This window comes from Piliocolobus tephrosceles, chromosome 8 (genome assembly GCF_002776525.5).
Source record: "Piliocolobus tephrosceles isolate RC106 chromosome 8, ASM277652v3, whole genome shotgun sequence".
Classification (NCBI taxonomy): domain Eukaryota; kingdom Metazoa; phylum Chordata; class Mammalia; order Primates; family Cercopithecidae; genus Piliocolobus; species Piliocolobus tephrosceles.
The window spans coordinates 12,550,063-12,577,123 of NC_045441.1; the positions used below are offsets into that span (position 1 = coordinate 12,550,063).

Consider the following 27,061-nt stretch of genomic DNA (forward strand, 5'->3'; position numbering starts at 1 on the left):
CACCACCGCACCTGGCTAATTTTTTGTATTTTTAGTAGAGATGGGGTTTCACCATGGTTTCGATCTTCTGACCTCATGATCAGCCTGCCTTGGCCTCACAAAGTGCTGGAATTATAGGCGTGAGCCACTGCGCCTGGCCATCTTTAATTTCTTTCAACAACATTTTGTAGTTTTCAGTGTGCAAGTGTATCATTTGTTTTAAGTTTTTTGCTACTTATGGTATTCTTTTTGATGCTATTGTAAATGGAGTTGTTTTCTTAATATCATTTTTGGGTTGTTTGTTGCTAGAGCACAGAAATATACCTGACTTTTGGCAGAGTGTGGTGGCTCACACCTGTAATCCCAGCACTTTGGGAGGCCGAGGTGGGCAGATCACAAGGTGAGGAGATCAAGACCATCCTGGCCAAAATGGTGAAACCCCATCTCTACTAAAATATGAAAAAATTAGCCAGGCATGGTGGTGCACACCTGTAGTCCCAGCTACTCGGAAGGCGGAGGTTGCTGTGAACTGATACCACTCCAGCTTGGTGACAGAACAAGACTCCGTCTCAAAAAAAAAAAGAAAAAAGAAATGTGCCTGACTTTTTAGGTTGATCTTGTCTTACAACCTATAACAGCCAGTTTTTAGTTCTGATAGTTTTTGTATGTGGACTGCTTAGGGTTTTGTAGGTAAGGCTGTTACTCCTCTTGACCATCTGCCTTGCCTCTGCACAGGCCTTGTTGCTTCTGCGCCGGCGATCAGCACCCTCTGAAGAGCAGCACCTGGTGGAGGCCGCCAAGCTTCCTGTTCTCCTGAACCTGTCCTTTACATACCTGAAGCTAGACCGACCCACCATAGCCCTGCGCTATGGAGAACAAGCTTTGATCATTGACCAAAAGAATGCCAAGGCCCTCTTCAGGTGTGGACAGGTGAGTTGGAAGCCAGTGACTTGGGAATAAACACCCAGAAAAAGGTAATAGGAGTGCTCAACTTAGCTACTGCATAAATGCTGTCTTTTTTTTTTTTTTTTTTTTTTGAGACAGAGTTTTGCTCTTGTCGCCCAGGCTGGAGTACAATGGTGCAAATTTGGCTCGCTGCAACCTCCTTCTCCTGGGTTCAAGCAATTTTCCTGCCTCAGCCTCTCAAGTAGCTGGGATTACAGGCGTGCACCATCATGTCCAGCTAATTTTTGTATTTTTAGTAGAGATGGGATTTTGCCATGTTGGCCAGGCTGGTCTCAAACTCCTGACCTCAGTTGATCTGCCCACCTTGTCCTCCCAAAGTTCTGGGATTACAGGCGTGAGCCACCGCACCCAGCCAGATGCTATCTTTTCTAACTGTGCTTTTAAAGTTCTCTCCTTGGGACAGGCTTGTCTTCTCCTGACTGAGTATCAAAAGGCCCGGGATTTTCTAGTTCGAGCCCAGAAGGAGCAACCCTTAAATCACGACATCAATAACGAGCTGAAGAAACTGGCTAGGTGAGCTGTGTTTGCAGGAGCATGAAGAGAGGAGATGGGTGGGGTTGCGACTCTGGTCTGTCCACCTGGGTAAAGAATGGTCTGGCGGCGGTGTTGCACAGAGTGTTAGGAGGCAGCCCCCTCTGCAGCTGGGTTTCTGAAGTGCTTAGCAGTGCGCTGCACCAACAGTTCCCAGCAAGCAGGTGGGACAGACTGCCAAACTATACATCTCCGTCATCACCCTCCTTTCTGTTTCCCCTACCGCAAATAAGCACCCCCTAGAGAGGCGGGAGGGTATAACTTTTTCTTTTCTTTCTTTTTTTTTTTGAGATGGAGTCCCTCTGTCACCCAAGCTAGAGTGCGATGGCACGATCTTGGCTCACTGTAACCTCTGCCTCCCGAGTTCAAGTGATTCTCCTGTCTCAGCCTCCCAAGTAGCTGGGATTACAGGCGTGTACCACCACGCCTGGCTAATTTTTTTTGTATTTTTAGTTGAGACAGGGTTTCACCTTGTTGACCAGGCTGGTCTCAAACTCCTGACCTCAGGTGATCCCCCCACCTCGTCCTTCCAAAGTGCTGGGATTACAGTCACGAGCTACTGTGACAGGCCCTGGTGTCACTTAAAAAGAGTCTTCTGGTGTGCTCTTCCCTGCGTGCTCCACCAAGAACCACTGCTCCTAACCAAGTGCAGAAAGGCTCCTTGTAGGTCCTCGTGCAACCAGAAACAGGCCTTTTGGGTCTGACTCGTACCCATAGATTGACCTCTTTGTTACCCACATGACGAAGCACACCAGTCTTTTCGTGATGTAATTTTTTCTCATTATAGAAGTTTTGTGTTCATTGTAGAAACCCTTGAAAATATCTACGTATAAAGAGGAGTCCCCCGTAACTCCATCACTTGGTAATAGGTACATGGCTTTTAAGGTATATGTTCTTCTGTAATGGTGAAATTCTCTACTTGTCTTAATATTAAACATTCAGTCCAGATTGCTAGTTAAATCTTGCTTGGCATCAGTGTCTGAGATGTGAGTATCTCTTAGGTTACATTTCAAGCCTTTTAGGACTTGCCAGCAATTTCCTTTCCGGTATTTAGAAGTACCCTGTCAGATCTGGTCATTCTTTAGTGAGAAAATCAGGAGAGGTTAGAGGCTGCTGAGGGTGTGGGGTCACTTGGTGAGACTCAGCCTGGAGCCTCATGGCCAGAGGCACCTGCCCTTCAAGGCGGCCATCCTTTCCAATTATGGGCTTCTTGTCCAGAGGCTTGGCTCCTTGGCCAGCTGTGGAAGCTTTCCCTGCCTCCCCACTTCTCCAGCTTACTTCCATCCTTCCCGATTCAGTTTGAGTCCTGATGAATTTTCAGTGTTTCTGGGTGTGAGTGGAAAATTCCAGCCACCAGATGTCACCTCCTCCAAACACAGACCTCCTCTAATGAGTGTGTATTTCCCTCTCCAGCGATTACAGGGACTACGTGGATAAAGAGAAAGAAATGTGGCAGCACATGTTCGCACGCTGTGGCGATGGTTCTACAGCAGGAGAAAGTTGAAGGTAAAACAAAGGGCTGGGGTGGCACACAGGCTTCAGGATGGAGAAGCGTGCTGCTCTCCTCCGCCCCCGGGTGAATGGTGGCTGTCTGCGGCTGAGGCTGGACGAGGGGTAGACAAGTTCCTTGCTCTACCAAACAACACAACGGTAGTGCGGGATGCACGTGCTGCATGCCTGCCTTCCCCGTGAGAATAAAGTTCGCCCAGACCTTCAGGTTAAATGTATAGGTTCAGGGGGTCTTGCGCTATTTATTTATTTGTTTGTTTGTTTGTTTGAGGCAGAGTCTCACTCTGTTGCCCAGGCTGGAGTGCAGTGGAGCTCACTACAACCTCCGCCTCCCAGGTTCAAGCGATTCTTCTGCCTCAGCCTCCTGAGGAGCCAGGATTACAGCTATGAGCACGGTGCTCAGCCTAAATTTATTTTTTTTAAAAACTTTGTTGGCTGGGCACGGTGGCTCACGCCTGTAATCCCAGCACTTTGGGAGGCCGAGGTGGGCAGATCACGAGGTCAGGAGATCGAGATCATCCTGGCTAACACGGTGAAACCCCGTCTCTACTAAAAATATAAAAAATTAGCCGGGCGTGGTGGCGGGTGCCAGTAGTCCCAGCGACTCGGGAGGCTGAGGCGGGAGAATGGAGTGAACACAGGAGGCAGAGCTTGCAGTGAGCCGAGATCCCGCAACTGCACTCCAGCCTGGGCGACAGAGCAAGACTCTGTCTCAAAAAAAAAAAAAAAAAAAAAACAGGCCAGGCGCGGTGGCTCAAGCCTGTAATCCCAGCACTTTGGGAGGCCGAGATGGGCGGATCACGAGGTCAGGAGATTGAGACCATCCTGGCTAACACAGTGAAACCCCGTCTCTACTAAAAATACAAAAAACTAGCTGGGTGAGGTGGCGGGCGCCTGTAGTCCCAGCTACTCGGGAGGCTGAGGCAGGAGAATGGCGTAAACCCGGGAGGCGGAGCTTGCAGTGAGCTGAGATCCGGCCACTGCACTCCAGCCGGGGCGACAGAGCAAGACTCCGTCTCAAAAAAAAAAAACCAAACAGACTTTTTTTTCCATGTTTTCTGTGAAACTCTCTTGCAGTTGCTTGTAACATGAGACTATGAGTAGAGTCATGAATGTGATGGTTGATAGAGCTGGGCTTTGACGTGTCAAGCTTCTCTTCATCTTCTTTCTCCTGAGAACTCGAAAGCCTCCAACTTGACTGTGTCTCTAACACATTACTAAAGCAGCCAAGATCTGGGTGTCGCAGGGTAGGGATGGGCTGTGGCTCTTAAATTCTGCTTCCTATTAGAGTTAGAGATTTGAAGATGCTGAAAGCAACAGGGAGCGGCATATAACATTCCTCTCGAGCACACACCTAGTAATTTCGCAGGCACGGGGTGGGAGTTCCCAAGTGCATGAGATAACCCTCCAGTCTGAACCCTCCAGTCTGGTCTACTATTTAATAAAATTAATGGAAACAAAATCACCTGCCTAAAACACCTGCTTAGCTGCACAGATAACTCTGCTCTCTCCTGAGAGAAGTTAAACAAGGAACAACAAGAAAACAGCTGCTGAACGGGCTCATGGTGATAAATCTCTCCTTTGTTGCTTCCTCCATCTCCCTACAAAAGGGGCTTGAGAGGAGGAGGCAGTGAAAAGGCCTATTCATCCCCAACATTTTCACAGCGGTCCATAAACTGCTGCTATCTGCACTTTCAGATGCGCCCATCAGCATCACAGGTAAACGTTGCCTTCGTCACTGATGCTGGCCCTGTGAACCCCAGCCTTCAGGTCTTTCAGGGGCCTTTGGAGGACATATTTGCAGGTCTTCAGAACTGAGATGTGAGCCAGAGGACTTCCCTTGTTTGGCCACTTTTAGTATCGAGTAAAGATGAAGGGCAGTGACTGTTTGCCAAACATTTTGGACTGTGACCCCACAAGTCCCATCATGAATGAAGACCCAGCTCTGCCAGGGTCCATCCCAGACCCTGCTTGGGCAGCCCAGCTGGGCAACAGTTTTCCTCTGCATCATGTTTACCTCCCAGCCTTTTCAGTCTGTAGCACTGGAGACTGCTGATCTTTAGATAGTGTCCCACATATTTCCAACTTGAGCATTTGCCATACCATCAGCAATGACTGTATTTGTGTTCGAAAATAGCCACCACGGTCATATTGCCACTGCTGTCACAATTGTGATAAGTTTTAGCTTTTGCGTCCTTGCTCTCCTTGCTCCCCTTTTTTCTGTAGTATTTGTGGCGTAGTCATTTAAAAGAAGCTAAAAATCCAGTCATCTTGACAACCTAGTTGTCATTAACCAGGACAATTTTTTTTTTCTTTTAGAAGGGTCTCCCTCTTGTCACCCAGCCTGGAGTGCAGTGATGCAATCTCGGCTCACTGCAGCCTCCACCTCCCAGATTCAAGTGATCCTTCTGCCTCAGCCTCCTGAGTAGCTGGGACTACAGGTGTATGCCACCACGCCTGGCTAAGTTTTGTATTTTCAGTAGAGACAGGGTTTCACCATATTGGTCAGGCTGGTCCTGACCTCAGGTGATCCTCCTGCCTTGGCCTTCCAAAGTGTTGGGATTACAGGCGTGGGCCACTGCACCTGGACAATTTTAACTTTTGTTCTTTTCATCTTAGATCTTTAGATACCACTGACTTGTAAGATTACTTCCGGTGGAACTAGTGTTCTCTTAATTATTAATTATGTGCTCTAAGCCTGTGACTATAGTAGACAGCATGCCTTTTCCATCTTTGCATTTTCTAACATCTGGAGCCTGGTGCACGATTAGTGCTCAGGAACGTTGGTTGGACTAAGTGTGAAATAATCGGAGCAGTAGACCAGCCTCTAATGAAAAAATCCTTCAGGCTGGGTCTGGGATTGGCTGTTGGACCCTTGGTATTGCCAGGGACAGAAACCCATCTTTAGCATCAGCCAGAAGAGAAAAAGAAAAAAATTTCCAGAAGGGGGTCCTGGGAGTGGCTCACAGAGTTGAGGAGGAGTTTGACAGTCCTTGGGCAGGCAGCAACCAGGCAGCTCTGAGGGCCTTAGGGATTCAGTCTCCCCTCAGCTTTGTTTCCTCCCTCCATAGGGAGTGCCCATGCATCCCTTTCTGCAGCCTCCTCCCTAATGGAGTGAGAGTTCTGTACCCCATGCCTCCCTCCTCTTCCTGCCCCAACCATAACTCCAGTTTGAAAGACCCTGGGCAGGACTCCGGCCTGGTTGGGGGTATGTAGAACCCCATGAATCGGAGTTTGTGTTTTGTCCTTCCTATCCTGACATGCTGGTATCTGAGGCCGTTGTGAGCATTTTACTGTGTCTGGAAAGGAGCTGTAAAGGGAGCTCTATAGCTATATTCAACCATTTAAATGGTTAACATACAACAGGTAAAATTTGTTCTGCAGTTTCCAAAGGTCAGGACAAGTAAGCCAACACAATAGGAAGACAGAATCTGGCCTGATAAGAGATTTACCAGTCAAATGTCCTACCATGAGTTCTCCCACCATGGAGTACACAGTAGAAGGGGCCATTTTTGACTGCTTTTGGGGAACGGCCTTGGGGAAACATCTGTTCCTGGGCTGCTCCACTGTGTTCTACGGGGCTGTGGGGCATCTCGGGAGCTGGTGCAGTCCCTGTTAGGGTCTGTCCGAGCAGAGCTGGAGGGCCTGAGAGGTGGGTGAAGGGAGAAAGTAGATCACCTTCCTGGTCCTTTTTACCATCAGGCAATTGCACACCTTCAAGGCAGAGGTAGCAGCTCCCATCCCCAAGGCATGCAGCAGAGATGAAATATGACATCTTATACTTAGCATCAAAAAACACCACCCGAGGAAAGGAAGTAGCAAAAGAGGCCTTGTTCAAGAGCAGGTGAAGATTTTGTTGCCTGCTGGTCCCAAACATACCAAATGCAAGGAATGGCTGCCAAAGGAAACAGCATTCCGAATGGGGGAAAGCCATGCCTGCCCTGCCCCACGTGGCCCGCCTTCCTCACTGTCTCCGGCCATCCCTGTGGGGAGCTGACTGTTGGGGGGCACTCTAGATGCTGTTTGGCATATAGACAGAGGTCCAGTACCACTTCTGCAGCCCTGACCTGCAGGGATTGGGAGTCTAAACAGGGACAAGACAAGTCCATTAAATGACAGTGTTCAAGAGTGGCTGTGGGGGAGTGCCCCTGATCAGAGAGAGGCTTTCCTGAGCCAGGCCTGAGGGATGCGCCCAAGGGGCCCTGGGAGGGAGTTGTGAGAGCTCCTGATATCGTCCCTTCATTTGGGGCCTCCTTGGAACATGGGTGGCATTCTGTAGGGCATTATAGAGGAGGGGAAGACCTGGCCAGAGCTGAGCTGCTCTGAGGGGCTGAAGGGGCAGCGTGGGGACACATTTAAAGTGGCAGGTCCATCAGGTGGCAGGTGTCTGAGTGAGAGGTGATGGCAGCCTGGAGGTGAACCTACTGGCAAGAGAGGAAAGGTGGCAGGAGCATGCGGCCTCCCATCTGGAACTGACAGTAGGGTTCTCATGTGAAGAGTTCTCATGACAAACCAGAGCTTACCTGAGGGAGCATGACCATAGTGCCCGAGGGTCTGAAGGTGCCCTAACCGAAGTCACTGACTGTGGAGGAGGGCAGCTTTAGTGATGTGTCAGCCATCTGCCAACAGAGGTGGGTGGGCAGGTGCCAGAACCGGGAGTCCAGGACTGGTCCCCATATACCAGGAGTGACTGGGAAAGCTCCATCAGGGGCGGCCAGAACTTGAGGGAGTCTTGGGTTACCTGGCGGGAGCGGGGGTGCAGGGCGAGGTGAGCACCCACACGGTCAGCTTGCCTAGGCGTGGCTGTCATTCTTTTGCTCTTGGTTTATCATAACATTTTTCTTCTAGGTTGTTTCGCTAGTATCACCTAGCATTTATTACTTTTTTCTTAGTGTATTTTTATTAATTTTGGTCAAAATTTTTATTAATCATATTTTAAATGCCAGGTGTTCTTCTACATGTTTTACATGTGTTAATATTTTAATGTAAGATCTGCATAATGTAGATATGACCCCATTTTACAGTTGATGAATTAGGCATGAAAAAGCCATGTCATTGCCAAGGTTGCAGAGCTCCTAAGTGATAGAGCCGGAGCCAAATGCTGCATATACACAGGGAACCCGATTTGAATTTCAGTTTCTTCTGGAGAGTCTTCCACAGGGCTCAGTACTATGGTTCTTTTGCCATTTCTTGATTTATGTTTTGGATATTTATCTGTTGACTTCCTGCTATAATATAACTCTTTCCTCTCTTACATTACTACTTGTAGATCCTCTATTAGATTATTGTAACAAGAATAATATACTCAATACTGATGTTTTTGGCTTCATATAGCTAAAGACAGTATCTCTTGTGCTCCACTTTGTTTGTTTTTATTTTTGAGACAGAGTCTCGCTCTGTCACCCAGCCTGGGGTGCAGTGGCACGATCATAGCTCACTGCAGCCTCAACCTCCCAGGCTCAAGCAATTCTCCCTCCCCAACCTCCTGAGCACCTGGGACCACAGGCACGTGCCACCATGTCCAGCTAATTTTTTACTTTTTGTTGCAACAGGGTCTCACCATGTTGCGCAGACTGGTCTGGAACTCCTGGACTCGAGTGATCCTCCCTTCTTGGCATTCCAGAGTGCTGAGATTACAAGCGTGCGCCACAGTACCCAGCCATATCTGTTTATTCTTGATGCATCTAAAATTCCATAGTAGCATGTCCAGGTACTTCCTGTTGCTCAAGTCCTTTAGATAGGTCCCTTACTTCTAGAGGCTTAAGCTTGTAAGAGCTGAGAAATTCCTGTGTACTATTTCTTTAATCATGTTTTCCTCTTTATTCCCTGTCATCTTGTTCCAGGACACCTTTTGTTTGGAAGTTGGACCTTCTTCAGGGATCTTCTATTCTGTCTCCTTAAAATCTTTTTTTCTCCCTTGTGAAATGTACTTAATTTTCCAACTCTTCCATTTTGATTTCAGCAATCAAATTTTTGAATCTAAGAGCTCTTCTCAGATCTTTTTCATAATACTACACTTTTCTTCCCTTCTTTGAAAAAAATCTCAGTTACATAACTAAAGAGAAGAATATTAAGATTCCCCCATGTGCTCAACCTCCAGCTTTAACAATTACCAACATTAAAGCCAAGGTTTCCTTCTATGACTCCACCCACATCCTCCCTGTATAGCGGGGAAGCCTATTTCCTTCTATACTCTCATTCACAACACTCAGGACTTGCAGAACCTTTCACTTCTGACACCAGACACGTAGGGGTTTTCCAACCAATTCTGAAAGCAGCTCAATGTCCTCCATTTCAGCTACATTACACTGAGAGCAGCTCAGTGTCCTACATTACAGCTCTGACACTTGACCTGGACTTAGTGCATATTCCACAGGTTAAGGGCTGAGTTCCACAAGACTGACCCCATTTCGGACTCCAGTTACAATTCCAGGTTGTCACCTGTGCTTCTTACTAACTGGATATATACATCAGAGGTTCTCACACCTGTTCCTTTGGGTTAAGTCATCTGGAATAGTGCTCAGAACTCAGAAACACCTACTCATAGTCACTAGTTTATTACAGAAGCTTTTAAAAGGATACAAATGGACCAGACATGGTGGCTCAAGCCTGTAATCCCAGCATTTCAGGAGGACAAGGTGGGCAGATTGCTTGAGGTCAGGAGTTCAAGACTAGCCTGGACAACATGGTGAATGAAACTCCTTCTCTACCAAAAATACAAAAATCACCCAGATGTGGTGGTGTGTGCCCGTGGTCCCAGCTACTTGGGAGGCTAAGGCAGGAGGATTGCTGGAGCCTGGAAAGTCAAGGCTGCAGTGAACCTAGATTGTGCCACTGCACTCCAGTCTGGGTGACAGAGTGAGACCCTCTCTCAAAAAAAAAAAAAGGGTGGCCGGGCAGGGTGACTCACGCCTGTAATCCCAGCACTTTGGGAGGCCGAGGTGGGTGGATCACCTGAGGTCAGGAGTTCAAGACCAGCCGGACCAACATGGAGAAACCCCATCTCTACCAAAAATACAAAATTAGCCGGGTGTGGTGGCACATGCCTATAATCCCAGCTACTCGGGAGGCTGAGGGAGGAGAATCGCTTGAACCCAGGAGGTGGAGGTTGCAGTGAGCCGAGATCACACCATTGCACTCCAGCCTGGGCAACAAGAGCAAAACTCCATCTCAATAAACAAATAAAAAGGCCAGGTGCAGTGGCTCACGCCTGTAATCCCTTACTTTGGGAGACCAGGGTGGGCAGATCATGAGGTCAGGAGATTGAGACCATCCTGGCCAACATGGTGAAACCCTGTCTCTACTAAAATACAAAAAAAAAAAAAAAAAAATAGCCAGGCGTGGTGGTGCACGTCTGTAGCCCCAGCTACTTGGGAGGCTGAGGCGGGAGAATCTCTTGAACCCAGGAGGTGGAAGTTGCAGTTGCAGTGAGATCGCACCACTGCACGCCAGCCTGGCAACAGAGCAAGACTCCATCTCAAAAAGAAAAGATACCGATGGGCCAGATGGGGTGACGCACAGGGCATGATGTGAGGCGCACAGGGCATGATGTGAGGGAAGGGATGCGCCAGCACCCACAGGTGTTCTGCAGCCCAGAAGCTCTCCAAACCTTCTTTCTGGCACAGAAATGGTTGGCCATTGGTGATTGCCAATTGAAGGTTGCTTCAGCCCTTCCCTAGTCCCATGCTTGGTTCCCTGGCAACCAGCCCCCTTTCTGAGGTTGTCCAAGAATCCCCAGCTACCAGTCATGTCATTAGCATACAAAGAAACACCCATCATTTCAGAGATTCTGGGGATTTTAGAAACTGTGTGCCAGGAAACGGATAGAGACCAAATATGTATTTCTGACTATGTCACAGTCCACCCCCTGCTCTCTGGCCACGGACTCCTTAACAGCACGACGATGTGCAGCTTAGGAGGTACTGGCATATTACTAGAATCCCATGTCGCCATGAATAAAGAGTCCAGTCCATCGTCATGTGGGTCCAGAGTGGAAGCGTCGTCCCATGTTTGTGGTGCTTTATCATGTCTGTAAACCCACTTAACTTTCCCAACATTCTTGTGAGGAAGAAATGACTGCCTCAGATTGGGGAAGGAGTAAAGCTTAGTGAATCAGGGCCCTTTCCCTGAGGAGGCCTCTGCGTATATAAATAACTGAGCATTTTCATTGGATTTGAAATGTTAAGCCCCAGATGATGCCCGAAGCCTTAAACATATTCAGCTGCTTTATTCAGGTGGCGCATGACCCCAGGGCGGCCATGCACTTTTATCCTTCTCTCAGATGTTGAGGAAACTCCCCCTCCTTTGCTTCCTCTGTTGAAGAGAAGCTGAAGCCTTTGGGCTGTAGAGGATTGAGCCCTGCTACTTAGCCAGCCCTGGGGAAAGAGGATCTTAACAGACTAAAAACAATGTTTTCTGGAAAGTCAGAGCAGCTCCCAGGAGGCCCCAGTGGAAGTAAAGGCCAGGTTGTGGAGAGTACACTCTGGTCTGTTGAGATTCTGGGGTTTGGTCCTGGCTCAGAGGTGGCCTGAAGTGAGCCCCGGAACAGTGGGCCCTCAGCCCGGTGGCAGCGCTGAGGCCACAGGAGGCCTCTGGGGCCCGGGATTCCCTGGTTCCAAAATAGCCTTCCTGTGACCCGGCTGTCCTGCTCAGTTGCCAGGAAACCCCAGGAGCAGATCATCATCTCTCACGGTATGTGACTGGATCTAGGCAGGGAATCTATTTGATCCCCTTCTTCCCAAAGAGATTAAGAACTATCCAGTATTGAGTCTCTCAGAGTTACTTCGTGCATCCAGTGAGACACTTCTGAGTCCTGAATAAAGACTTGTTTAAATATATTTTTATAATTTTTCCTTTTTCTTTTTTCCTTTTGATGGAGTCTCGCTCTGTCACCCAGGCTGGAGTACAGTGGCATGACCTCAGCTCACTGCAACCTTCGCCACAGGCATGTACCACCACACCCAGCTAATTTTTGTAGTTTTGGTAGAGACGGGGTTTCACCATATTGGCCAGGCTGGTCTCGAACTCCTAACCTCAGGTGATTCATCTGCCTCAGCCTCCCAAAGTGCTGGGATTACAGGTGTGAGTCACCGCACCTGGTGATTTTTGTAATTAATTTTTTCCCTATGCCTCTACTTTTTTTTTTCCTCCTCAAAATGGAGTTGCATTTTCTGCAGGGCATCTGGGCCAGAAAGGCATTCTCTTGTTGTCAGATGAAGGCCATGCCGTGTTCCAGGCAAACTGTGTGACCTGGGCTCTTGATCTTCTGCATATCTGTGAAATGCCTTTTCTCCCAGCTCTGGAGGTGTCCCTGAAGTCATCCCTTTGTTGTGTGGCTATAAATACCTCGACTTCGGTGGCTGCCTTTTCATCATACCCCTTCCTGGGAAGGCATTTCCCCTGGAAGGGCTGCTTTGGCCCGTCGTTCCCTCTCCACATCCTCTCTTGGCAGCCGTGATGGGCCTAAACCCTGCTTCCTGCTAAGATTTACTGTTGTGGATTCTGCGTTCTTTGCAGATGAGGTATAAATGACAGCTGCTAAGTTAAACTCCTGGAGATAACTGGGCTCCTTTCGCTGATCGTCCACAATCATGGACATGCCCTTTATGATTCATGATGGGGCTGAAAGAACGTTTGGATCCTCAGTTTTATCTTTTGCTATGACATTAGCCAAGTCATTTCACCTCTCTGGGCCTTGATTTCATTGTCTGTAGGGTGAAGCTGAATCACTTTTTTATTTTAAGAGAGAAACAAGGTCTCCTATGTTACCCAGGCTAGAGTGCAGTGGTGCAGTTATAGCTCGCTGCAGCCTCCTGGGCTCAGGCAGTCCTCCTACCTCAGCGTCTTGTGTAGCTGGGACTACAAGCATGTGCCAGCAGGCCCTGCTGATTTTATTTTGTAAGATGGGGTCTCATTATGTTAACTAGGCTGATCTCAAACTCCTGGCCTCAAGTGATCCTCCTGCCTCGGCCTCCCAGAGTGCTGGGATTATAGGCATGAGCCACCGCACCCAGCCATGGAGCAGGTACATCTTTAAGGTCACTGTGGAGTTGTTTATGCTTCATTAAGACCGTCAGATATTGGCTTAGTCTGTTTTTAATTTCTCGGGTTCGTTAGGTGCATAAGCCCTGCCTCCAAGCACACATAATCCGAAACACCACCTGGATAATTAAGTGTACAGGCAGTGAGTGAAAGAAGCGAGTCTAAGCAATACGGAATTGACATGCAGCCAGTGTCTTGTACCTTCTAGGAAGAGCATGAGTCCCCACCAGCTTTGCTGGCTGACCCCTGTTCTGCGGGTGCTGATCATGCTCTCAGGACCTTCGGTTGTAGCTGTTATTGACTGTCGTACTTTTGATGCTCCTCTATGCTCCCGAGCAGCCACCGACCCAGGGTGAAGCTGAGATGAACTGGGGTGAGCCTCAGAGGCTCAAGAACCCAGAGAAAAGTTTTCAAATCTAATAGATAAAAGAAGTAAAGAGCTATGAGCAAAAGTTCTCTCTAGCTCAGAGGTCGCTCAGACATTCACAAGGTGAGAAGGATGTGGTCTGCCTGTCCCTGTGAGAGCACCTACAACAGTCATTGTCAGCATCAGCCCAAATAGAAAAGGCAGCAAGAGGCAGACCGAGGGGCATCTCCAGAATGTTTTGCATCCTGAGGTCATAGAGCTTCATTTTTTTGGTGAGCTGAGTATCATGGCCATGAATGTGAGCAAATCTGCACTAACTTCCTTTTGCTTCTCCAATAAATGGCCTAGTGAGGCTGCCTGCGTTTCTTGGCTAGTGGCCCCTTCCTCTATCTTCAAAGACAGCAGCATGATATCTTCCAGTATTTCTCTCTCTCCCTCTCTCACCCCCTCTGTGAATCTCTCATTCTCTCAGCCCCTCTTTCCCCTCTGCTTCCTGTCATTTTGTCTCCTCCTCTTTTTCTGACCCTCCTGCCTCCCTCTTAACGAGAATCTGATTACACTGGGCTGACCAAGATAATTGCCCAGCTCAAGATCCTTCATTTAACCCCAGAATCCCTTCTGCCATGTATGGTAATGTATTCGTGGGTTCCGGGAATTGGAACAAGGACATCTTAGGGGGCATTTTCCCATCTCTCATACCCTCTTACAGATCAGCATCTGCAGGGGACTATGCATCTTGCCAATGTAGAGATAACTCAGCACTCTGCATCCTCAGCATTCTTGGCTTAATCCTTTCCGTCCCAGATGAGATCATCCTGACAGCCGTCTTTCAGAATGTTTCCTTTCTCGTGCTCCCTTCTGGTGGCTGGGGCCTGATGGACGCAGCTCACCTCATCTCTCTGCTGTTTGCTTACTGCACTTGAGGGTTGCTGCATTGTTTACATTGCTAACAAGTGCTAGGTTTGCTACAACCCACATCAAGCAAGTCCATTGGTGCCATTTTTCCAACAGCATATGCTGAATTTATTTCTCTGATTTACATTTTGGTAATTATCACAGTATTTCTTTTTTTTCCTCTTTTTTTTTTTTTTTTTTTTTTTTTTTTTTTTTTTTTAGACAAGGTCTCACTCTATCGCCCATGCTGGAGCGCAGTGGCACGACCTCGGCTTACTGCAACTTCTGCCTCCTGGGTTCAAGCAATTCTCCTGCCTCAGCCTCCCCAGTAGCTAGGACTACAGGTGCGTGCCACCACGTCCAGGTTATTTTTGTTATTTTTAGTAGAGATGAGGTTTTACCATGTTGGCCAGGCTGGTGTCAGACTCCTGGCCTAAAGTGATCCTCCTGCTTTGGCCTCCCTAAACCTTGTTTTAAACAAGGGTAGCAGTTGGGGTGGCACTTTGACCCTTCTTTGACCATGTATCACAGCACGGTGGCAGCTGGTCGTGGTGAGCTGCAGTTGTTGGAGGAAGTGCAGCAGAGCCACGCTGTGAGGCCTGGCCCACCCCCAAAACCGGGAGGCACCTGCAAGCATTCTCCTTCCATGTCAGCCTGGAAGGGGTGGGCTCCAGACCACTCAGCTCCATGCATATTCTCATGGGACTAGGTAGCCAACTGTGACAGTGGGGAAGTAATCGCACTCCCTGCAGAGGGATGTGGCCAAGGGAGGAGCAGAGAGCTAGCCTGGAGGACCATGAGGGCGACTGTGGGAAGGGCAGCAGTCAGCATGGAGTGGCCGCCAGAGAGCCAGGGCCCCAGGGTGGGTGGAGAGAAGCAAGTTGGGGAGGCCCCACAGGGAGGGTCGGCTCTGAGCAGCTGCCTGGAGGGAGTGGAAGGGGCGGGTGGAGGGCCCAGCAGGCCAGAGGACTGCCGCCTTGCGGGCTGGCCAGAATGTCACAGCAGAGTCCCAAGGGGCGAGGACTCCTTAAAAAAGTTTTCCCCTAAGTTGGAATTTTTGGAGATATCCAGATTCGGTTCTTAAGATTGGCTGAGTAATGCATTTTGGGAAGGGGAACTAGTTGAGTGGTTTCAGGAAGGTCTTTCAATCTCCACGTTTACTACGTACAGCCTTGGTTCATCTGCTGGGATTTTGAAGAGGCAGCCATAACTTTGATCAGTGCTTTTGAAGGGCTGAGTGACCCATGCAAGGTTCCAGAGTCTTTTCACCGGATGATGTTCATGGCTGAGTTGACTCTAGTTCCCCGTTGCAGGGTACAGGGAAGTGCTTGAGGCCGGGGCTGCGAGGCAGGGCTGGCATGCGACACCCACTGCCACCGTGGGAACGGAACCTGCTGAGCCTTGATCCTCAGCTCTTTGTCCTCAGATTTCCGACAGAAGCATCCTGGGCTCTGCAGCCTCCGCGATTACATCACTCCTCTGTCTTCTCTGTTACATTTCACACCCTTCTTTGATTACTGCTCATTATGTTGTACAATTATAGTGGACACCACTGGCATTGCTGCTTGGGTTTCTAGTTCACGGTCCCTGTGCCTTTTCCCAAGGCCTGGGACCCGCCTGCCCTGGAAGCAGCCTGGTTCATAGGAATGGATTCAGCTGGAGTCGGCTGTGGACCTTTGTCTGTATTCCCTGCCTCAGCCTGACTGCCATCGTCTTTGTCAATCTCTGGGCTAGTTTCTCCTTGAGCCACGGATACAGCTTTTTTCTGACTTTGCACCTCTGTGTGCTACATATATTGGGTTTTCAAACTGAAATGTAAGCTGGGCTTTCCTATGTTGGTGCATTCTCGTTTATGCTAAAGTGTTACTTTTTATTGGCTCCGATTTGAAAATTCAACTACCTGAACCTCGTGGGATCCCTTCGTCTGAAGGGAGCTTGAATTTTATCTCCACTTATCTGCATTTATGCCCGGAGAATATTGATTTTAGGGTTTATTCCTAAAGTCATTTCATGGGACACACCCTAGATTGAAACTTTCTTTTTTCACTTGATTATTATTAAACTTGTCATTATGGACATTTTCAAATGTCTCCAAAGGTAAAAAATAAAAATAAACATAAACATAAAAATAACATGATCACTACCCATGTATCACTACCCAGGCTTGACAATGAACATCTTTCCGCTGTTCCTGTACCCACCCTCCAATTTTTTGGTAGTACTTAATTTTGAATTATAAAAATGCCACATGCTGGCCGGGCGCAGTGGCTCATGCCTGTAATCCCAGCACTTTGGGAGGCCGAGGCAGGCAGATCACAAGGTCAGGAGATTGAGACCATCCTGGCTAACACAGTGAAACCCTGTCTCTACTAAAAATACAAAAAATTAGCCAGGTGTGGTGGCGGGTGCCTGTAGTCCCAGTTGCTCAGGAGGCTGAGGCAGTGGAGTGGCTTGAACCCAGGAGGCAGAGGTTGCGGTGAACTGAGATCATGCCACTGTACTCCAGCCTGGGCGACAGAGTGAGACTCCATCTCAAAAAAAAAAAAAAAAAAGAACGTGAGTGTATATGTAACTTGCCCACAAAAATAATTATACATTTTGTACTAGAATGTATTTTTATTACATTTTGGATGTTTTCTAAGTTAACACAAAAAGAGCTACCTTTTTGTGTTACTTTTTAAGAAGTGGCAGGCCAGGCACGGTGGCTCAAGCCTGTAATCCCAGCACTTTGGGAGGCCGAGGCAGGCAGATCATGAGGTCAGGAGATCGAGACCATCTAGTTAACATGGTGAAACCCCATCTCTACTAAAAATACAAAAAGAAATTAGCCGGGCGCGGTGGTGGGCACCTGTAGTCCCAGCTACTCGGGAGGCTGAGGCAGGAGAATGGTGTGAACCCGGGAGGCGGAGCTTGCAGTGAGCCGAGATCGCACCACTGCACTCCAGCCTGGGTGACAGAGCAAGACTCGTCTCAAAAAAAAAAAAAAGAAGTGGCTGGATAGCATTCCATCCTGTCAGGATATGGAAATAGTTTTAATAGTGATTAGCAGGTAGGTAGGTTGATAGAGATTAAATAGACAGAAACATGGTCGTGGAGTCATCCTCACGCCTGACTTTTCTGTGACAGTCAAAGTCCTATCACTGGTTGTGATGGGTGTGTCTTTGCCTGAACTAGGTAGTGCTAAACTGACCTCTCCAGTGGCTGTACCAGTTTGCCCTTGGTAGTGTCTGAGAGGTTCCATTCCGTTACTTTGCCATCATTTGGATTGCCAGACTTTTTAATATTTGCCAGGTTGGTGTATCTCAAATAGGATCTCATTACTAGCATTAGCAGGTCCCTGACCAGGTCTCTGTTCACGTTTCCAGACTGAGGTGGCCTTTCTGTAAATTGCCTATTTGTTTCTCTGTAATCAAACACCTTTCCGACGTTTTTTAGTTATTTTTGATAACTCTGTCATTAGTTCTGTGAGTTCTATCAGCAGCTTCACTGCATGCACCAGGCATGTGATACCCTATGTAGGTAATGGTCATTTTGTCTTCTCCTCATGTATTGTTTTTTTTTGTTTCCTCCACCGCAAGACAGAGTTTCGCTCTTGTTGCCGAGGCTGGAGTGCAGTGGCGCAATCTCAGCTCACTGCAACCTCTGCCTCCCAGGTATAAGCAATTCTCCCTGCCTCAGCCTCCTGAGTAGCTCGGATTACAGGTGCCCGCCACCATGCCCGGCTAATTTTTGTATTTTTAGTAGAAACAAGGTTTCACCATGTTGGCCAGGTTGGTTTTGAACTCCTGACCTCAGGTGATCCCCCCAGTTTTACTTCCCAAAGTGCTGGGATTACAGGCGTGAGCCACCACACCTGGCCCTCCTCTCGTGTCTTATTCAGAGCCTGTCTGATGGTGGGGGGTGCATGCTTCCAGAACAGGGTTAGTAGCGACAGACATGCCTCATGAGTGTAATGGAGCTGCTGCTGGCTCCACCATTAAACACCATGCTGGCTTTGGCTGAACTGTATTTTTTTCTTATCATGTTACAGAAATGTTTGTTTGGTTTTTTCGTTTGGTTTGGTTTTTTGTTTGGTTTGATTTTTTGTTTTGGAAATGGAGTCTCTGTCACTCAGGCAGGAGTGCAGTGGTGCAATCTCGGCTCACTGCAACCTCTGCCTCCTGGGTATAAGCAATTCTCCCTGCCTTAGCCTCCCAAGTAGCTGGGATTACAGGCACCCACCTCCATGCCTGGCTAATTTTTGTATTTTTAGTAGAGATGGGGTTTCATCATGTTGGCCAGGCTGGTCTCGAACTACTGATGTCAAGTGATCCGCCCGCCTTGGCCTCCCACACTGCTGGGATTACAGGTGTGAGCCAGTGCACCTGGCCGCCACCTGTCTTTACTTACTTCTCTCCCATTGCCTACCGTTCTGGAAGTCTGACTGGAAAGTGGTCTGTTCTTTACACCCCACCTCCTCTTCCCTCTCTTAGGTGCTGGCTCCTTTGATTGTATTGGGGTAGGGAGGAAAGAGAAGGGAAAGGGTAGCTCATGCCTATAATCCCAGCACTTTGAGAGGCCAAGGCAGGCAGATCACTTGAGGTCAGGAGTTCGAGACCAGCCTGGCCAACATGGCAAAATCCCGTCTCTACTAAAAATGCAAAAAATTGAGCCAGGTGTGGTGGTGCATGCCTGTAATCCCAGCTACTCGGGAGGCCGAGGCAGGAGAATCACTTGAACATGGGAGGAAGAGGTTGCAGTGAGCGGAGCCTGTGCCACTGCACTCCAGCTGGGTGACAGAGTAAGACTCTGTCTCAAAAAAAAAAAAGTTTCCCAGAGTCCATCTAGTAGGGCCACACGGTGATAGCGTCTGTCTCTTGGCTCCTGTCTGGTCACCGGCCATGCCCTTCTCTGACCTCAGCCACTGGCCCCCAGCACATGTGACTGTGACTTTGTGTGGCAGCTGCTGAGTCCTGAGATGTTTTTAATGGCTGTGTTTGATTCCCAGGTTCTTCACCTACCAACGAGGGGAGAGAGCTGTGGTTCTCCATCGTTGGAGGAGTGGAAGGGAGCCCCCCAGTGCAGCCGTGGCAGCCACCTTCCTGGAGCAGGGGTTGGAATGCCCCGTGGCCGCATCTCTGACAGACGCGGCTAAAATGTGTTTTCACAGGTGCTGTTTTCTGTTTTCCGTGTTCATAACACAGGAGGGGAGAGCGTAGCTACTGACAAGTAGAACACTGCTACTTTTTTAAGGCAGTTTCTTGTTTTTTTAGACGGAATTAGTCTTTGGCTTCCCTCCCAGTCCCAGCCCCCCTTCCGGCTGCGAATGTCCCCGGGTCAACACCAATAGAGATTGCTTTGTGTATTTTGTAGGGTTCTCTGTTTTGAAGAGAGAATTATGTTACAAATGTTTTTGTTGTAAATAAATAAAACACTTCCTTGTCCTTGCAAGATCTAGTATAAGTGAATTGCGGGGACTCAGCTAAGCTTCCAGAATCTCCAGACGGGTAGGGGGAGGCCATTTGCCAGTGGGGCTGGGGCTCAAGCTCTGGAGCCAGCGGTTCTGATTCACCTGATAGTGAAACGCTGCACACAGGTTTGGGGTTCCCTACAGCCCGCTCCCAGTGTCAGGAGCTGATGCCAGCAACTTAACAGAAAGTTGAAGCCACTTCACCCTCCTGTACCCCGACACTCCAGGCTCCCTGCCCCACACAGGCCTGAGGCCACCTCACCCTCCTGCACCCCGAAACCCTGGGCTCCCTGCCCCACACAGGCCTCTCTGGGCCTTTCCCAGGGTCCCACGCTCCCTCGTGGGGCTGAGGCAGGAGGCTCCCCTCCCCTGTTCTGCCCCACCTCTCAGCCTCCGCGGGTACCCACAGCTGTGCCTCCAGGTCTCTCCCACAGTGCCCACACCACCCTTGGAGCCTTTCTCAGCCCCGTGTCCCCTCTCATCACCCTCCCTGACCCTGGTCACCATCCCGGGCCTGCCTTCCTCAAGGGTGCCGTCTACACTGGCTTCTCCACTCTCAGCCAGAGACTCCTTGCCCTGCTGCTGTCCCATCTCGCTGCTGACCTGCTCGGGCCATCGGATCCAGCAGGCATTTCTTTGTACCGATTGGACCAGACTTTGCTACTCTGAAACTTCCTCCTCCCCAAGACACTGTCTTCCTTGAATTTCCAGGCTTCCAGCTCCGGAATTTCCTGGCTCCTCTTTTGGGAAGGCTGCCCATTGGTTGTACTCTCTCCACTGCCTGCCTCCCCCCACCCCCAAAACACTTTAGAGCATTTCAGATGTAATCCAGCGGCGAAGGGCTGGGAAAGGGACCCATCCAGGCCATGGGTCATTCTTGAGGGCTGGGCGTGCTGCCTGGCCTAGGAGGGCCCTGGCCCATGCCCCCGCCTTGCAGGGCCTCACCTTCTGACAGAAGCGGCTTAGAGAGCAGAAACCAAGTCCTGGGGGAGCAGGCTCCACTGCCTGTCTTTGTGGAGTAGAAGGATGGGTGATGCCACCAGGGGACCAGGGTATCAAGAGGCCTCCCCGGAGGTGCCTGCCCTCCCGCGGTGCTCCCTTCAGCCCGCACTGCTGGAGTGGTGGCTCCCGAAGAGTGGCTTTCTCAGAGGTCACGAGGAACTTGGCCATGTTTCCCGCATCTGCACCTCCAGGCCTCATGACCACGGTCTGGCTTCATCTGGCATGAGACGCGCCTTCGTCCCTCCCAGTTCAGGAAGGCCCAGACCCCACACCACACTCCGCCCAGCCTGCTGCTGAGCCCTGCGTCAGTCACCAGCAGTGTCACCTGCCCAGCTGTCTCTTTTCAGCCTTCTCTAACATGCCCATACAGCCAGAACAGTCTTTTTAAAAGTTTGTTTGCTTGCTTGCTTGTTTGTGTTTGATGGAGTCTGGCTCTGTTGCCCAGGCTGGAGTCCACTGCTGCAATCTCGGCTCACTGCAATTTCCACCTCCTGGGTTCAAGTGATTCTCCTGTCTCAGCCTCCCGAGTAGCTGGAACTACAGGTGCACACCACTGTGCCCAACTGATTTTTAAAAAAATATTTTTAGTAGAGATGGGGTTTCACCATGTTGCCCAGGCTGGTCTCGAACTCCTGGACTCAAGCGATCCTCCCACCTCGGCCTCCCCGAGTGCTGGGATTATCAGCATGAGTCACCACGCCCGGCTCCCAGAATGGTCTTCCTAAAGATCGGCCCCATCATCTCTAAATGGCGCTGTGGTTACCTTCCTGGACCTCCTCTGCCTCATTTCTTGTGGCCTGGCTCCCTGTCCCCAGCCCAGCCTCCTGTCCCACAGCACAGGCATGCCCCCTGTAGCCTGCAGTGGTGGGAGCTGACTGGTCACTGCCCGCCCCCTGTCCAGCCTCCTTTCTAGGCTTTTCTCTGGAAGAGGGATTTTGGAAGGACTTCAGCACAGAAGTGCCGTGAAGAGATGGGTGTTTCAGGAAGTCACTCTTCTAACTTGAGAATATTAAAAATGGAAGAATATGCTGCATGCAGCACTTCTGCTGGTAGGACTCTGCCTTCAAAGACATGCACACTTGTGGACTAAAAGCATGTTTGTTCATTGCACCATTGCTGATGAGGTGGTAAAATTGGAGGCCGCTGTGAGGCCTTCAGAGGGACTGGTGAAGGAAACTCCAGCACAGCTGCCTGAGGAGGACTCTGTGGCTTTTAAAAAGTAAGAGGTCACAGTCGCAGCCATGCCTTGGCCAAAGAGATGTGCTCCTTGCCCTCACACCATCCCCTGGCTCTCCGCGCCCTGGCGGGAGGGCCCACAGCACATCGGCTACCCAGACAGGTCCTGTGATGAGCACTGGGAGTCCCAGCATGTCACGTTACCCAGATAACTCTGGGCAGGTACCCAAAACCCACCTAGCATCCAACAGAGTCTAGGCTGGGTTCACGACGTGATCCATGAGCCAGACTGCATGATCCTTTTAGACCATCTATTCCAAAAGATTAACAAAATAAGGTCTATCCGAGGACTACCCATTACATCTTTTTCAAATTTTTTTTTTTTGTTTTTTTGAGACAGAGTCTCACTCTGTCGCCCAGGCTGGAGTGCAGTGGTACGATCTTGGCTCACTACAACCTCCACCTCCCAGGTTCAAGTGATTCTTCTGCCTCAGCCTCCCGACTAGCTGGGATTACAGGTGCAAGCCACCACGCCCAGCTAATTTTTGTATTTTTAGTAGAGATGGGGTTTCGCCACATTGGCCAGATTGGTCTCAAACTCCTGACCTCAGGTGATCCACCTGCCTCAGCTTCCCAAATTGCTGGGATTACAGGTGTGAGGCACCGCGCCCGGCCCCCATTACATCTTTTTCAAATTTAACACACATGTATGTAAGGGGGGTATTCGGTGAGCGCTTGAGGAAGGTACAGACCCCCTAGCCCTGTGCTGAGCTGAGCTTTTGACAGCCCCAGCAGCCAACAAGATGAAGCTGCATAGTGTTCCAAACATTTCTTCCAGTCAGTTCTTCTCTCAGATAAGTGCTTTACCTGGGACTTTACCTGTTACTTTAACTGTTACTTTTGTTAAATAAAGTTATTATGTTGCATTTAAAAAATAATAAGAGGCCATAATCCAGCACTTTGGGAGGCTAAGGTGGGAGGATCACCAGGTCAGGAGTTCGAGACCAGCCTGGCCAACATGGCGAAAACCCATCTCCGCTAAAAATTCAAAAAACTAGCCAGGCATGGTGGCTGGCGCCTGTAATCCCAGCTACTCGGGAGGCCCAGGTGGGAGAATCACTTGAAACCGGGAAATGGAGGCTGCAGTGAGCTGAGATCACGCCACTGCACTCCAGCCTGGGCAACAGAGACAGACTCTGTCTCAACAACAACAAAAAAATATGATGCAGGAGGATCCCTTGAGGCCAGGAGTTTGAGACCAGCCTGGGCAACATAAAGAGACCCTGTCTCTACAGAAAATATTTTAGAAAATTAGCCAGGCATTGTGGTGTGTGCCTGTGGTCCCACTACTCGGGGTTGAGCACTCGGGAGGATCACTTGAGCCCAAGAGTTGGAGGCTGCGTGAGCTGTGATTGCACCACTTCACTCCAGCCTGGGTGACAGAGCAAGACCCGCTCTCAAAAAAAAAAAAAACAAACAAACATGGAGACCTGTGTGTGTACACAGCACCGGAGGACACAGGCTCAAACACACTGTCACTATGGCAAGCACAGCACGGGGAGGGGAAGGAGGTCCCCTGTTTTCTCCTGGGTGCTTCTATACAATTTGAGACGCATCCATGTATTATTAGTGCACTTTAGAAATGAGAAGGGATGCGACTTGCCTGCCGCATGGCCTGTGGGGTTGGAGCTGGGGAGCGCAGGAGTGCGGTGGGGTCCTTCTGCTATGGCTCACCCGGGCCTCGTGCTGGAGGCACCTGCAGGGAGCACCAAGGTGGAAGGCAAGCTGGGTGCCCCTAACCCATCGCACGGGAGGTCAGTGGCGATGGGTTAGGGGTGTACCCTGTGTCTGCCAAGGAGACACGTGGTCCCTGAAGCACATGGAAACCAAATTCCACACTGGAGGTCCATAGACCAGCTGCGGAAGAGGCCCCCACGCAGGCGGGCGGGCAGGACGTGGCACTGAAGTGGCCGCCGGGTGAAACTGACCTTGTCCAGCGCATCACAGTTCTCAGTCAATCTTTCCCCTGAAGTGGATTTGGGGATTGAGTGCCCCCTTTATGAGCTCAGATGCACAGCATGGAGTTGACGACACCCCTCAGTCATGCACAGCACCACACCCATCTGCGACACCCTCATTATTCTAGTCCTATACACTCTCCTATGGACAGCCGTGCCCACGTGCTTCGTGTACATCTTTGTATTTGAGTGTTCTTGCAAAACATGCCTGCCGTGGGTGTCCTGAGGCCAGCCTCCCAGTAGCCTGTGGGACGGTGTGGTGGAGGAGTGACAGCGTCTCTGCAGGGGGCTTCCCTTCACTCTCCCAGCAACACTGGAGACCACTGAAGTGTCTGCACTTTGCAAGGACGGAGGAGGCTGGCTCAGAGGGGTCCAGAGACTTCCCCGACGCTGCTTGTCAGATCCCGGCATCGGGGCTGCCTTTCTGGCCTCACTCCAGGCACAGTGGGCTGGGTCCGCCCTGGGTCCGCCCCACCTCTCCCTGCAGTGGAATCTCCAGGGTCATTTCAGATGGAAGGTCTTGAGACCCTGGGCAGAAGGATTTGCCCTGGGGGACAGAGGCAGAACTGAGGGAGACCCCGGTTGCAGCCTGGAGCCGCAGGCTTTTCCCCGAACCTGGGTCTTTCTTTTGAAGAGAGGATTTGGGCTCAGGCCAGGCTGACATTTGCTGAGCAGATCTGGCAATAGGTGGCGACATAACCCACTCCTTGATTTCTGGGCGAGCCTGGTGGCCCCAAGGGAACTTGGTCACCCACCTCAGCCCCCTGCCCATGGCCTGAGCCTGGGTGCCAGGGCAGCTGCTGAGAAGGGCACTTGACCTCTCTCTGCCACCCGAATGCTAGACACAGTCCCCAGGAAAGGGCATCGGGGCTGACACAGAGACCACCCTTGCCCTCCAAGAGTAGGAAAGGTGGCGGGCACGGTCACGGGCAGTCCTCCAGGCACAGCGGCAGGAGCCTGGAAATGATGGCAGCCAGCCCCTCTTGTCTGCAGAGGGGAACCCTAGGGGACCCTGAGCCCCCGGGGAAAAGAAGGGGCTAGAGGCTAGAGGCCCCTTCTTTTACGGGCTCAAGAACTGGGCTGGTGCGGGGAAGAGGCAGAGCTGCTTTCCTGGCACGTGCTCTCTCCTGGCAGGTGAAGAAGCTTCCCTTGAGCACTCTGACTGTTCTGGCCAACTCAGCTGTGATAAGGACGCAGAGGGACTTCACCCACGGTGACTGCTAAGCCAGTGTGTGTGTGTGTGTGTGTGTGTATGTGTGTCCATCCAGGAGGCAGACACTCTAGAAAGAGACAGAAATGTCAGCAGATAAATAACAATATATAATATAAATATTGTAATGAAAAATGTTTCATCTTATATATGTGATATTCTTTAACTCCCAACCATTCAAACTAAAAGTGCAGCTGGGGCTGGGCACACTGGCTCACGCCCGTAATCCCAGCACTTTGGAAGGTCAAGACGGGAGGATTGCTTGAGCCCGGGAGTTTGAGACCAGCCTGGGCCACAGAGTGAGACCTCATCTCGTTATATTTTTTAAATAACAAAAAATATTTTTCTTTTTTGTTTTGTTTTGTTTTGAAACAAGGACTCATTCTGTGGCCCTGGCTGGAGTGCAGTGGTGTGATGTCAGCTCACTGCAACCTTCAACTCCTGGGTTCAAGCGATTCTCCCACCTCAGCCTCAGGCATGCGCCACCACACCCAGCTAATTTGTGTGTGTGTGTGCGTGCATGTGTGTGTGTTTGGTAGAGATGGGGTTTCAGCATGTTGGCCAGGCTGGTCTTGAACTTGTGACCTCAAGTGATCCACCTGCCTCGGGCTCCCAAAATGCTGGGATTACAGGTGTGAGCCACCGTGCCCAGCCAGAAAATATTGTTAAAAATAAAAATGAAGGCCACGAGGTCAAGAGTTCAAGACCAGACTGGCCAACATGGTAAAACCCCGTTTCTACTAAAAATACAAAAACTAGCTGGGCGTAGTGGCGGGTGCCTGTAATCCCAGCTACTCAGCAAGCTAAGGCAGGGGAATCGCTTGAATCCAGGAGGCGGAGGTTGCAGTGAGCCAAGATCGCACTACTGCTCTCTAGCCTGGGTGACAGAGCAAAACTCCATCTTGGGGGGCGGTGGGGGGAAGGAATTAATAAAAATGTAAATGTGCTGGGGAGGGGCAGTGGAGGGGGCTTGAGTCAAATCTCCATTATCCCCTGTCCTGCCCCTCTTCCTGCTCCCTCCTGCTGAGCTTATCCCACTGGCTCAGGTCAAGGCAGAAGAGCCCCTCTAGGTAGGAGAACCATTCAGACCCAGACAGTCGCCACCCGAAAAAGGAAAGAGCTTGGGGGTGCTGGGGATTTTGTAGCTGCTTTTGGAGAAATCCCAAAGACAGGAGCAGCACCAGGAGGCCAGTCTCTGGAAAACAAGTACTGTGGAAAGGGTAGATTGTGGAAAAGGAGCCATATGGCATCCCGGAAAGAGCCCCGAACTTACTCCTGCTAGGTGACAGCCCCAGCATCACTGCAGTGGCGCCTGTGCCAAGGGAGCTTCTGTCACTCTGTGCTGGGTGCGCTGTGGGTGCTCGAGGAGTGCCAGTGGAGTGTGAAGTCGCTGACGCTGACCTTCATGTGGGCTCTCACACTGAAGTAGGCGATGAGATGGAGAAGTCTCAGAGGTGGCTGGAGTCGCAGTCTGTTCCTGAACAGGCTCGCCAAACTTGGGTTGGTTGGTTTTTTCCAAAATGCTTCCTACACAGGTCGAGAGACCGCCACACACACAGTGTGGACCTCAGTACCCTCCACACAAGGTGCAGGAGAGTCACTTATCTGCCGGGCATGGTGGTTCACACCTGTAATCCCAGACCTTTGGGAGGTCTGGGCTCAGGGCGGGAGGATCACTTGAGCCCAGGAGTTTGAAACCAGCCTCAGCAATATAGGAAGACCCTGTCTCTATTTAAAAAAAAAAAAAAAATTTAATTAGCCAGGGGTCGTGGCGTGTGCCTGTGGTCGGGGTACTCGGGAGACTGAGACAGGAGGATCACTTGAGCCAGGGTGGTTGAGGTTGCTGTGAGCTATGATCATGCCACTGTACTCCAGCCTGGGTGACAGACCGAGACCCTGACTCACAGAAAAAAAAAATG

General features: G+C 50.2%; 1 protein-coding gene across 4 annotated transcripts in view; it reads left to right on the plus strand.

The window, feature by feature from the left end:
- FKBP6 (FKBP prolyl isomerase 6) overlaps positions 1 to 19,717 on the plus strand; it is a 41,375-nt gene extending 21,658 nt beyond the window's left edge. For all 4 annotated transcript variants that reach the window (XM_026456608.2, XM_026456609.2, XM_026456610.2 and 1 more), the window contains 4 exons: positions 715 to 909; positions 1,349 to 1,458; positions 2,890 to 2,982; positions 19,275 to 19,717. In XM_026456608.2, the coding sequence (XP_026312393.1) occupies positions 715 to 909; positions 1,349 to 1,458; positions 2,890 to 2,980 (396 nt within the window). In that variant the 3' untranslated portion in view covers positions 2,981 to 2,982; positions 19,275 to 19,717. The remainder of the gene's footprint in view (positions 1 to 714; positions 910 to 1,348; positions 1,459 to 2,889; positions 2,983 to 19,274) is intronic.
- Positions 19,718 to 27,061: the final 7,344 nt, after the last annotated feature.